This window comes from Coenobita brevimanus, chromosome 85 (genome assembly GCF_032717465.1).
Source record: "Coenobita brevimanus isolate Jiangsu-jjx chromosome 85, ASM3271746v2, whole genome shotgun sequence".
Taxonomy (NCBI): Eukaryota; Metazoa; Arthropoda; class Malacostraca; order Decapoda; family Coenobitidae; genus Coenobita; species Coenobita brevimanus.
The window spans coordinates 11149681-11162473 of NC_137038.1; the positions used below are offsets into that span (position 1 = coordinate 11149681).

The 12793-nt window shown below is 41.8% G+C and overlaps 1 protein-coding gene across 1 annotated transcript in view; it reads left to right on the plus strand.

Moving 5' to 3' along the window:
- LOC145410425 (uncharacterized) overlaps nt 1-9915 on the plus strand; it is a 30504-nt gene extending 20589 nt beyond the window's left edge. Inside the window, exon 2 of the mRNA XM_080280578.1 lies at nt 6389-9915. Within this exon, the coding sequence (XP_080136704.1) occupies nt 6394-9915 (3522 nt within the window). The 5' untranslated portion in view covers nt 6389-6393. The remainder of the gene's footprint in view (nt 1-6388) is intronic.
- Nucleotides 9916-12793: the final 2878 nt, after the last annotated feature.

Below are 12793 nucleotides of genomic sequence, written 5' to 3' on the forward strand. Positions count from 1 at the left end.
TATATATATATATATATATGGAGCCTACAGTTGTATAGTGTGCGTTTCATACACGGGTGAGCCAGGGTTCGCGCCCCGCCAGGGTAATAAATTTTGGGAGTGTTCACCCTGCCACGTACTTCATTGGCGGACACCAGGGGTGCTGTGGTTGGATCAGTGTCGCTTACTATAAAGTAAGCTTGCACCCAGTCGGCTTGCGCGGACCGATTACACTTGGTTCACAGACTACACACGCATCCAAAGCCACTCCAACACAACAGTTACACTTACAAACACTTCACACCCTACACACAATCTCTACCAGACAGCCTAAGCCACTTGGTAGAGATACATTGGCTGTATCGTCCCGACTTAGTTGGGATAGGCCGGTCCTGCAGTGGACACTCAAACGGATGGTGATATATATATATATATATATATATATATATATACTGTATACCTATATCTATCTATCATATATATATGTATATATCTATCTGTCTATCTATCTAACTATATATATATATATATATATATATATATATATATATATATATATATATATATATATATATATACTTCGCTCACTTTTAATGATAGCACTGGAGGTTAGACATCAGTAGTAGCTGTAAATCATTATGACATCAGCCCTTAGCTGAAGTGTCATCATGTAGATTAAAAAAAACAGACTTCAGCTTTGCAGACTTACAAACTCATCAACACTATACCTCTACTGTACATTGTTAACATTCAGTGACAGACTACAATAAAACAATGACTGGAACAATGTGGATATAATATTAGGCACAACTTTGGAGGGAGGGGGGCGTCCCTGTCTGTTTCCGGTAGACGTAGTTTTTACTTATCTGTATATTGCCAGACGCTTTAATTCCGTAAGGGGTGGCCACAGACAAATCGCCTCCATGTTGCCCTGTCCAGTGCCACTTCACTGCCTTGCACCCAGCTCACACCCCCCTCTCTCATTTACCTCTCCACTCCATCCCTCCATCTCATCCTCGGCCTCCCCATCCCTCTCCCCCCCTCCACCTCACTCGCATACACTCTCCTCGTTAGTCTCTTGCTGTCCATCCTCTCCACATGGCCGAACTACCTCAGTGTATTTCTCCTAACGCTTTCTATCATATCCACATCCACACCAGAGCGCTCCATCACTTCCTCATTTATCAATCTCCATGTAACTCCACATGCTCCTCTCAAATAACTCATTTCCACTGCTCTGACTCTTGACTTCTGTCCTTCCAACAAGGTCCAAGCTTCACTTCCATGCGTCAGAGTTGGTATCACAATACTGTCGTGCAGTGACTTTTACTTCCATGCTCATTCCCTGTTCCTTATCACTGCTTTCAAAGAACCAGCAACCCTTCTTCCCTGTTGTACCCTTTCAAGCACTTCACCCTTTAAACTTCCATCCTTACTCATTACACTACCCAAGTACTTAATCGCACTCACATTTTGCATTACCTCCTCATCCAGCCTCACTGCATATTCAGTGACCAGTTCTCACAGAGACCATAACGTTACTCTTCCCTACATTCATTTTTTTTTATAAGTGTTATTTACCAAAATATTTTCAATACAGATCTTTTGCACATGCTTTTGCCCATATATGTAGTCCTGTGAATGAACATATAAAACACAAATGCATATCGTTTTTTTTTTTTTTTTTTTTTTTTTAATGCATTTAGTAGCAGTTCTGATAGGAATCACACACCCTTTTCCAAAGTGCTGGATCTGTCCATATCTGTCTCTGTCTATCTATCTATCTATCTGTCTGTCTATCTATCTATCTATTTATCAATATATATATATATATATATATATATATATATATATATATATATATATATATTATACAGTATAAAATGAAAACCTATAGGGTGAGGTTGAAGAAAGTATGTTTTCGAAGTTTCATAAAATGTGCAGTTAATATACCGGTACTGTATATATATTTTTTTAATATCCTTATGGCCTGCAATACATTTACACAGTGTCCTCTAGGCAGTAGGTCAGTATATAAGGTAATGTCTCACGTGTATGAATGTTGAGCAAATGACATGACTTGCTATATAGTGTAGGTTGTATCATTATGCAGTACATGTGTCATCTGTTTTGTATTTATGGGGCCTTTCTGTTTGGGAGTAAGGATGGTTGATGACATTGCACTGAACAGAGAATTTGAGTCAGGCTACTATATTTTATGGCACACACACACACACACACACACACATACACAGGTACTTATGATTTTATTTTGCTCTAACAGTAGCTGTGTATGTTAGGTGTTGTGGTATGTAAATAGAGCATTCATCCTATTATCTGTGTGGTCACTGTGTCACATTTTTTCCTCTAAGTAAAATGGTCTCTGGGTATTGTGTATGCAAAAAATTATGATAGAAAATTCCCATTTTTTGTTTAGGTCTGCCACAAGGTAGTGGGGCAAAGTTTTCTGGCTTTTTGCTCTTTGTTGTGGGATATGTTGTGTGGTGCTGTATGTAAAGTGCATGTAGATTAGAGGATGAAATACACAAATGTGTTTTGGAGAGTATTCTGGCCTACTCTGTATTTGTGTCACATTGAAAAGTTCAGCATAGGGGGATGGTCAGGATATCCTGATGGCTAGTGAAACAGGAGCTCAAGCTCACCCTATTATCAGCAATCCAACCTCCTTGGAAGCATCACTCTGACTAGCTATTTTTAGGGGGTGCTCATGTGGGTTTGGTATACAGTAGTGTATTATGGATCTCATGTGTTGCCAGTACTTGGATAGAGGATTTCACACCTGTACGATTGGTTAAATGCTGGGGAGGGATGCCTTCAGGTGGGGAAACTGATACAACGAGCCAGTATCCCTGCCCATTTATACAGGCATCCCTCAGCTTTGTACTTATCACCCAGAAGGAGGACGGTGGACTGCAGAAGGGCAACTTTAGCCTGTAGTTCACAGAGGTCATATTCAGATGAGCTTGAGGCCACTAAAGTCTTGTATAGTGATGTCATTTTTACTGAATGCTAACTGCATGATCACAAGTAAAAGTCCTGCTTACAATACTGTCCTATCTATCTATCTATCTATCTATTGCCAGACGCCTCAGTCCCGTTTGGGGTGGCCACAAACAAATCGCCTCCAAGTCGCCCTGTCCCCCGCCATTTCACTGCCCTGCTTCCAACTCACACCCCCCTCTCTCATATACCTCTCCACCCCATCCCTCCATCTCATCCTCGGCCCCCCCCTCCCTCTTCCCCCCTCCACCTCACTCACATACACTCTCTTCGTCAGTCTTTCACCCTTCATCCTCTCCACATGGCCAAACCACCTCAGTGTGTTCCTCATAACGCTTCCTATCACATCCACATCAACACCACAACACTCCTTTATATCCTCATTCGTCAGCCTGTCTCTCCACGTGACTCCACAGGCTCCTCTTAAATAACTCATTTCCACTGCTCTCACTCATGACTTGTGTCCTTCCAACAATGTCCAAGCTTCACTTTCATACGTTAGAGTTGGTATCACAATACTGTCATGTAGTAACTTTTTCACTTCCATGCTCACTTCCCTGTTTCGTATCACTGCTTTCAAAGAACCAGCTACCTTTCTTCCCTGCTGTACCCTTTCAAGCACTTCACCCTCCAAACCTCCATCCTTACTCATCACACTACCCAAGTACTTAAACGTACTCACATTTTCCAATTCCTCACCATCCAACCTCGCTGTACATTCACTAACTTCACCTCTCTCAAAGACCATCACTTTACTCTTCCCTACATTCACCTTTAGATTCTGTTTCTTACACACTCTCTCAAACTCATCCACCAAGCCTTGCAGCTCCCCTTTGTCTTCACTCAACAACACAGTATCATCTGCAAACAACAGTACAGGGAGTTTCCAAACATTATCCTCTCTCACCAGGGCCACTCCAACATCCACTACCCTACCTTGTACCTCTTTTATTACCCCATCCATGTACAGATTGAACAACCATGGAGACATGACACATCCCTGTTTCAAACCAACTTTCAAAGAGAAAAACTCACTTAGTTCACCATCCACACGCACTGCAGCCTTCGCACCATCGTACATACTCTTCACAGCATTCAACAACTTCCCATCTACTCCATATATTCTTAACACTTTCCACAATCCTTGTCTACCCACCCTGTCATATGCTTTCTCCAAATCCATGAAAGCCGCATACAACTTCTTTCCCTTCTCTAGAAACTTTTCCACTAAAGATCTAAGAATGAATATCTGATCTACACAACTGTCCTGCTTTTCATATACCCAGTATGTATCTCCCTCCTCCCAAAGCATCAGAGATTATCCTATCATATATTCTTTTGTCGTGTGTTTCATATTGCTGTGATAAAGATTTAGTTTAACAACTTCCATCATTACAGCTGGAAGGAGAAGTCTTGGTGAACTTTTGATTCATAATACAGTAATACACCAGGTTGTATATGGGTTGGGTTGTTTGATGAATAGATCATGATTGAAGGAAAACCACAAGATATAACTTTGGGGACCTTTGTTTTATAGTCATTACACTTACCATCTGCTGATTTTTGTAATTTATGTTGTAATTGTGGTAATATTGTTTAAGGCAGCACATTAAATTCATGAGTAGGTAGGTCTTTAAAATTTTTAAAGGTTACTTTGATGGGTTTATTTAACATAGGAGAGACTTTTTAAAAGTCTCTCCTAAACTAAGTAAGCGTAGGTTTCAGTAACCTTTTCATTATGAGAGGTCTTCGATAGGTTGAATATTGTAACATATCAGTAGAAAGTGGTTGTAGGGGCTGGGGTTAAATGCAATAGTTGTGACAAACAAAAGACATCTTGTGAACAGATAGAGGTTATGTTTGGTTATTATGTTGGTCAGGTTGATTTCTGGTAAAAGAAATGTCTGAACAAAATGAGTCTGTGTAAAGTACAGGTGTTCTAAATGATCACAAAATTTTTCATGCAAATGGTACTGTAAATTTGGGATAACTGGTTCATCAGTTTTGTAGGTAGTGACTGAGCTTTCATGATTTATTGTGGACTTATTGGTAAAAAATAATGTCGTGAAAGTTACATGATGAAAACTTAAACTATAGTACAGTACTCTAGTTCAGGTATGCCTACTGCTGTTAGTTAAACTATCAGTAGTCCAGACGTAAAAAATGCTCTGGTTATGAAAATGGTGGTATATTGAGAGTTCAAGACAGTCTGAGCATTGCATATTCATGGTTTACATTATTATGTCAGTAATAATTTACAGTCTGAGCATTGCATATTCATGGTTTACATTATTATGTCAGTAATAATTTGATATACTGATAAGCTGTACAGTGAGTCCTTGAAATATGAAAACTCGAAGCACGAATTTCCAATGGTACGAAAGTGATGAATGTAGGACAAATTCCACAATATGAAAGTGTCTTGATGGTACGAAAAGCGATACGAAAGGAAATACGAAAAATTCAAAATGGGCGCGCTGCACAGCGCTGTGCTCACTTGCAGCGAGAAAATGAACTAGTCCCTCTCTGGTAAACACATTTTCTTTCACTTCCCAGTTGAGTCACGTCCGTCCTTTCCTCTCAGCTTCGCTGAAACGTTACGCAGTTTTTCACTGTTCTTCCTGTTTTCGTACTTTTGCCATGCCTCCCAAGCGCCCTGCATCATCGTCAGCATCCAGGGAACCAGCTGCCAAGAAGAAACAACACCTTACTCAGACTCTGGAGAGAAAATTGGAAATTATTAGGGTCCCACCATGTGAGTTAGCACCATATCAATGACACGAATCTCAAGCCGCAGCACAGGTCTATATTTAACCGTACAGTGTATTAATACTTCAGTAATTAGTTGTATGTTTTATTTTTTAATGTCTGTACAATAGTATAGTACTGTATATGTGTATTGCATACTTCTAAATAGGAGGGGTAAAGTTTAAGTGGGAGGTCCAGTCGGATCCTGGAATGCATCCCCCCCTTTATATGTATATTTCAGTTGGGAAAATTGTTCCGATATACAAAATTTCGGATTATGAATTTTTTTTTGGTCCCTATCCCTTTCGTATTTCGAGGACTCACTGTATTGTGCATAGATTTTTGTGCTTTGATATTTGTTTCATGCGAGACAGTATCTGACATTGATTAATTTTGGTAGTGCCTAAGTCCATGTCACACCAAGTCCTTGCTGGCACAGGTGTTTGAAGGTGGGTGTTTTGCACTATAACCCATGCAAGAGGCTTCACTTGACCTGAATGCATCCAAGAATTTCTGTGGATTACAGTGATGCAAAGTTCCTGCCTACAACAGCCCATTCCAGCAAGCACGTGATGTGGATGTGGCCTAATGTAGTGCCATGCAATAGATATTGTACTAATAGATTTTTATTGTCTTGCAGTTGGGATGGATTACATGAAGATATTGCAGTCACCAGATCTGGTGTTGGGAATGATGGACTTGCTGAGTGATGATGATCCATCTGTTGTCAAGCGCACCATTCGAGTCTTCACAAATATGTACTGCCATATCCTGAACCAGCTGAAGGCAGGCCATCTGGACCAGGCCACATTTTCTGCCCAGTGGCCATCTATGTCCAGTGTGGCTAGCCACATGCTGAAGATGTTGCCACAAGCTGAAAATGAAGGCATAACAGTCCATTTGGTACGATTCCTTGAGGCTGCGGTGATGGCACACTTGCATATTGATCACTACCATTGTTTGGATCTGGACCGGGCCACACCACAGATGATAACACAGGGCATGGAGGCACTTACAAATCTAGTCACTGCACCATATGTTGGTGGGTCGGCATATCTGGTGGCAATAAGTGCATTGATAACAGTGTCCTGCTACAAACCAGACTCGTGGGTCTCTGTAACAAACCTTATCCAGCAGCAGATCCAGTCTCCACCTCCCACACTTTTTGACCACAATGTTCGATCCCTACACAAGAGTCTACAGCGCAATCTTTTCCGTCTTTTGCATCGTGCTAACACTTCCTGTCTGCGCCGCCAGCTTGTGAATATGATGGTGAGTGTAGGAGCTTCACGCCGAACACTGGTTCAATGGGATGTTCCACAGGAGGCTCGTAAGCGGCCTCCACAGGCTTCAGAAGATGAGATTACCGGCCGTGGAATCCCACCTGAGAAGCGGTTGTGTCTGGACCCAAGCACTGCATCACACATAGCCAAGAGGTCACTAATGAGGGTTCCCCAGAATAAGACATCTGAATCCAGATTGGCTGCAAACCCCAAGAACTGTGTTGATCCCAAACTCCACAGCTCAAGAAATCCTAGGCTTTCTCATCAAACACTACCCTTGAACACAGCTCAGGAGGTACTGAAGCCAAAGTCACTTCCTAGTGATGATCAGCAGCAGGACAACAGCTTACATGTCAAGTTCTTGCAACGTGTTATCAACAGTGAGAGTGCTGCTGGCTCTCCCAAGTTCCTGTCTTCATGCTCAGAAAAGGAACGCTTATTGTACGATCATCTAGACCATCCCCATGTAGTGTCTCTTGTGCTGGTATGCCTCGACCTTGCTCCAGATGCCCCACCAGAACATATCCTGAGGTATTTATGCCGAGAGGGCTCTATCAGTGGTGTCCGGGAACATCTGACTCGACTCTTGGCACCCCATGTCCAGGACACCTTTATTTCTAGCATCATCCCTGCTGATAGTAAATTCAAAGCTTCATCCCCACCCACACTCAAAACCAAACCTACAACTACTCACACACCCAAACCTAAACCTACTCTCACACCCAAACAACCCAAACCTGCTCCTGCACCCAAAGCTGCACCTGCTTCCTTAGTTGAACCTGCACCTGCTATCAAACTTGAACCTACATCTATTCATACACTTGAACTTAAGCCAACACCCCCTCACAAATCTGAACCCACATCAACACCCAAATATACACCTAAATTTTTGCCTTCTCAAACACTCATGCCTGCCTCTGACCTTACTACTACACTCTCAGCCACACCAGTGTCTACATGTGCCCTTAGTTCCACATCAGCATCCCAGCCGTCACCCACATTCACATCCTTATCCTCACGCATACCCACATTCCTCTCAACATCCAAGGCCATATCCTTGTCCACATCTACTCCCATAAACACAGCCACATCTGGACTGTCATCAGCACATATACCTTCACCAACACTTACATCATCACCCTTATCCACACCTGCATCTCTGTCCACAGCCAAACCCTGCAGCACACCTGCACTTCTACCAACACCTCTGATGTTAATACCCAAGTCCTCTCTCAAACCCTTTGCACCCCCTTTGGCTCCATGCCCTGCCTCCACCATTGCCACCTCGTCTCTCCAGGATGTTGATTACAGAAGGGTTGATGTTGGCCTTAGACATTCAGATGTTGACCTGCGATACCTTCCAAACTCTCGCTTTAACTTGAAGAGGGATGTTGACATGCGTACCTCACAGTTGCAGAAGAACCCACAACCTCTTAGCAATCCTCAAAGGAATCCAAAGCCATTCATCAAGTCCCAACAGAACCTGCAACCTCTTAACAATCCTCAACAGAACCCACAACCTCTCATCAATTCTCAACAGAACCTACAACCAATCCACAACACCCAACAGAACCCACTACCACTCCTCAAGCTCCAACAGAATCCACAACCTTCCAACAATTTTGAACAGAGTGAAGTATGTCTTGACAACCCTCAGCAGAACCCACATCCTCTCGGCACCTCCCAGCTAAACTCAGAGGCTCTCGGTAACCCCCAGCTGAACTCAGAGCCTCACAGCAACCTCCAACAGAACCCATTGCCTCTCAGTAACCTCCAGCAGACCCCAGTGCCTCACAGCAACACTCAACTGAATCCAGAGCCTCTCAACCATGTCCAACAGAAGTTTCAGCTGCTCCAAAACTCACAGCCACTGCATACCCTCACACAGGCCACTCTTAACCAGTCTCTTTCCTACTCTCCCAAGAATAATGCTGGTTATTGGAAACCCCTCATTGGATCATGGAAAGTGGAAGCTGGATCAGAAACCAAAGGAAAGCCAGTTAATGAAGGCAAGAACCCCAGTAATGAAAATATTGACCCAAGGAAAGAGCAAACAGAACCCAAGCAAGTTTGTGTGAAGCCCAAGAAGAAGAACAAGAAGCCTAAGAAGAAATGCATGAAGTCCAAGAAGAAGTGCATGAAGTCCAAGAAATACATTAAGCCCAAGAAGAAGAAGAACATGAAGGGCAAGAAAGCGCAAATTAATCGCAAGAAGAAGCAAAAGAACCGAAGTGGGAAAGTGAACCAAAGTGGGAATCAAATGAACCATAAACAGGTGAATACCAGTACCCAGCTGGATCCCAGAATTGTCAGGATGCGACCTCAGATGCAGCTTCCAAGCAACATGCAAGCAAACATCTCTGATCACAGAATCATGCAGCCTTTCACACATACAAAATCTCAGGGAGCACAGATGATAATGAACAATGGTAATGAAAGGTTCAGCATCAGTTTCTGTCAAGGAAGAAACCAGAACCTCAGTCAGAGAGCAAATGACTGTAATAAGATGGGCATTATGGAGTTTAACCATAACTTCAGTGGGGGATTCAAAGGAAACGAAAACAGGAGGAGTACATGCCATGTATGGCAGGATTGCAGTCAAGGAAAGAATACAAGTGGCAGTGTCAACACAAGATTTACTGAAAACTACATTGCAGAAAACTTCATGGGTAAACCAAATTTAGTTCATCAGGACCAATATTCTACGAACAACTGGCAGCCACAAAAGTTAAAGGAAATTTTTACAAACAGATTGGGCACCTGGAGAGCCCCACCATCTGGGAGGCTTAGTCAGGGTACTGCCAAAAATGTCAACTCAAGAAATTCATTTAGGTTCAGCTCTTTGGCAATGGGTCCTGTCCTTGGCAGCCAGATATGCCACTGAGACAAGGCAAGGGAAAAAAGAAAAAAGGGAAAAAGCTCTCTCCAAGAGCTCTTCCTGCTGAGTTATAACTAGATACAGAAATCTTGTCCTGTACCCCATTCCCATATTGTTCTTCCACATTGCTTTAGCCTCCTCACCTATTCTCTTTAACATAGACTAAGAGTCTGTGATTGGCTGCTGTAGCAAATTCATATCTTTACTAAGCCTATGTAATTTTGACCATTTCATCTCTGAATGTTAGTGAAGTATAGCTTACTAAATTTTGTTTCCAGTTTATTTTTGGCCAGTTTTGCCTTGGACTAGCAAGGTAGGACACCGGAGTAGTCTCCACTCACATGTATCTGATGCTGTGAAGGAAGGTCACAACACATTTGGTTGGTTGATAAAGAGTTAATGAGACTGAGAGGGCTCTCCCTCTATGATAAAGGATCTTTGCAGGCGGCATGTGCTAGGAGTGTAGTGCTGTAATGTGGCGAGACATGAGTAGCAAAGGAAGAGGATGAAACAAACAGAAATCAGTGAATAGATGGATGTTTAGTATTTCCTTGAATATGAGGTCTAGGGGAACTAGGTTTGCTATTGAAGAGTTGAGAGGAATGATGGGACTCGAATGTACGGTACTGATGTTGTGATGAGGAGAGGTAGATTGAGATGGTTTGGTCATATTAAGAGGATAGAGGATAACAGTTGGGTGTGGAAGGTGAAATGTGTGAATGTTGGGAGTAGGGTTGCAAGGGGCAGACCAAAAAAGTCCTGGGATGAGGTCAGAGAGTGTGATCTCAGGGATAGGGGACTCAGTAGGGAGGCTACCAGAGATCAAGCAGCGTGTAGGGCTGCCACTGGATGACGAAGGACGACGCATGAAAGCATGTTGGGGCGGGTATAAATGATGTGATACGACATGAAGATTTAGGAGCATCTGCTGCACAGTCCTCTCATTTGGTAGAAATCACAGCCAATCCTACATGAACCTCACAGATGTATATAGAGTTTGTTGCCCAGTTTATAGAGGAATGATGTAAATAACTTGGTATATTTTTCTACTTCCATCCCAAACAATGGTGCTATTATTATTGTAGGACTAGAGTTAGACAATTGAAAGCTGCTGTGATCTACACTAAGATATAACAGGAAATAATTGTAACATTCAAGTAAACATTTTGATGGGAGTCATCCTTTTGTTAGTCTGTAGTATTTACTGTATTATGTACCTGTCTAATGTTTTGTTGAGATGTGAGAGAATGTCTTCACATAAGCAAATTACTGTAATCTAATGCATTAAGTCCTCACTTTATGTTAGTTTTGTTTATGCAGTTGCATAATTATGTTCAAAACTGCGTAACTGAAACTCAACGTAGTTAATGGAAGAAAATTACATACTGTGTGTTGTCTGGCATGAAGTAGGTGATCATGTGACACTACCATTGATGCACACTAATATGGTCATGAACAGTCTTGCTTATGAGTAGGGATACACATCTGCTCCTGTTGTCAGCTACAGTGTAGTGTACACAGCAAATGGGATGTGAATCAGGTTCATTTACTCCAGTTTACATTGATCATCAGTGCTCCATGCAGTCAGTTAAACATTTCTTCATCCCAGCAGCAGTGGACACAACATAAAATTGGGGTGTATGTGTATCCCTGCTTATGGACACATCTGTACATCACTGTCACCATAAATTGCACTAAATTATTATTATTATTGGATGGATGTATTATTATTATTATTATTATTATTATTATTATCATAGAAATGTTCATCTTGGTTTGTGGGTTTGATTCTACAGTAGGTTTTTAAGTAAACAACTTTATTTATTTATATATATATTTTTTTTACTGTACTGTGATAGTTGTATTTGATGTAGGAATGGAGCTGGGTATTACAGATCAGTTATTTCATCATTGTTTGAGTAGTCTTAAAATCAGGTGGCTTGTAATATATATTTTTTTTTCTGTAAGGAATCTTTGGCATAAGTAGAGAACTTACTGTACAGATACAGTATCTGCTGTTATGAGTGCAACTGAATGAACTTGTTTGTACACTTGTGTATTTAAACTCAATATACAATACCTGGGTTATTTTTCTTTCTTTATTATAGTGAACCTTCCTTGATGTCACTTATAAGGTGCCATGTGTATTGCACAGTGGTTGTATCTCAGTTGATGAAAAAGTACTAACTGCTATTTTACCAGTTACCATTTAAAGTTACTGTACAGAGAGACTGAATTTGAAATTGGTTAGAGCATAAGTTGTAACCTCAGGCTAAGCTGAATGCAATCCCAATGGACTCCAGGTTCAAGTTGCCCTCCCTCCTGCAATCCACCATGATCTTTTTGAGTGACTGGGAAAGAGCTGAGGGACATTTTTATAACCAGGCAGCTGAGCTGCTGGGCTATATCAGTGTCAATCCATGAAGGTATCCCTCTCCGCACCAAAATGTTATAAGTTATTGCAAGAATAAACTAACATTTGTCATGGGATTAGAGGGAATACTTGCTGTAGCCCCTGACTCATGCAATCATGAACCATGTGAACTGCATACTGACATTACCCATCTTCAGCAGTTCACAGTCCTCCTTTTCGGGTATAAGGAGGGAGCTGAGGGAAATTTGTAAAACCAGGCAGCAGAGATGCCCAGTTGTATCAGTGACACTACAGAGAAGTCTCTCTCCAGCACCAACTGAGGTGCAATATGCTAACTCCATCACCAATAAAATTTCATAAAAATCCTCGTCAGTCCACGAGAACGTGGTACCAGGTGAAAGTGTCACAGTACTCATTTAGGGTAATGTGTCTGATAACTAGCTATCTTCACAACCAGCAGCCTTGGTGAACTGTGGCTTATTCATTTACCCAAGGTGGACTGAAGTATGC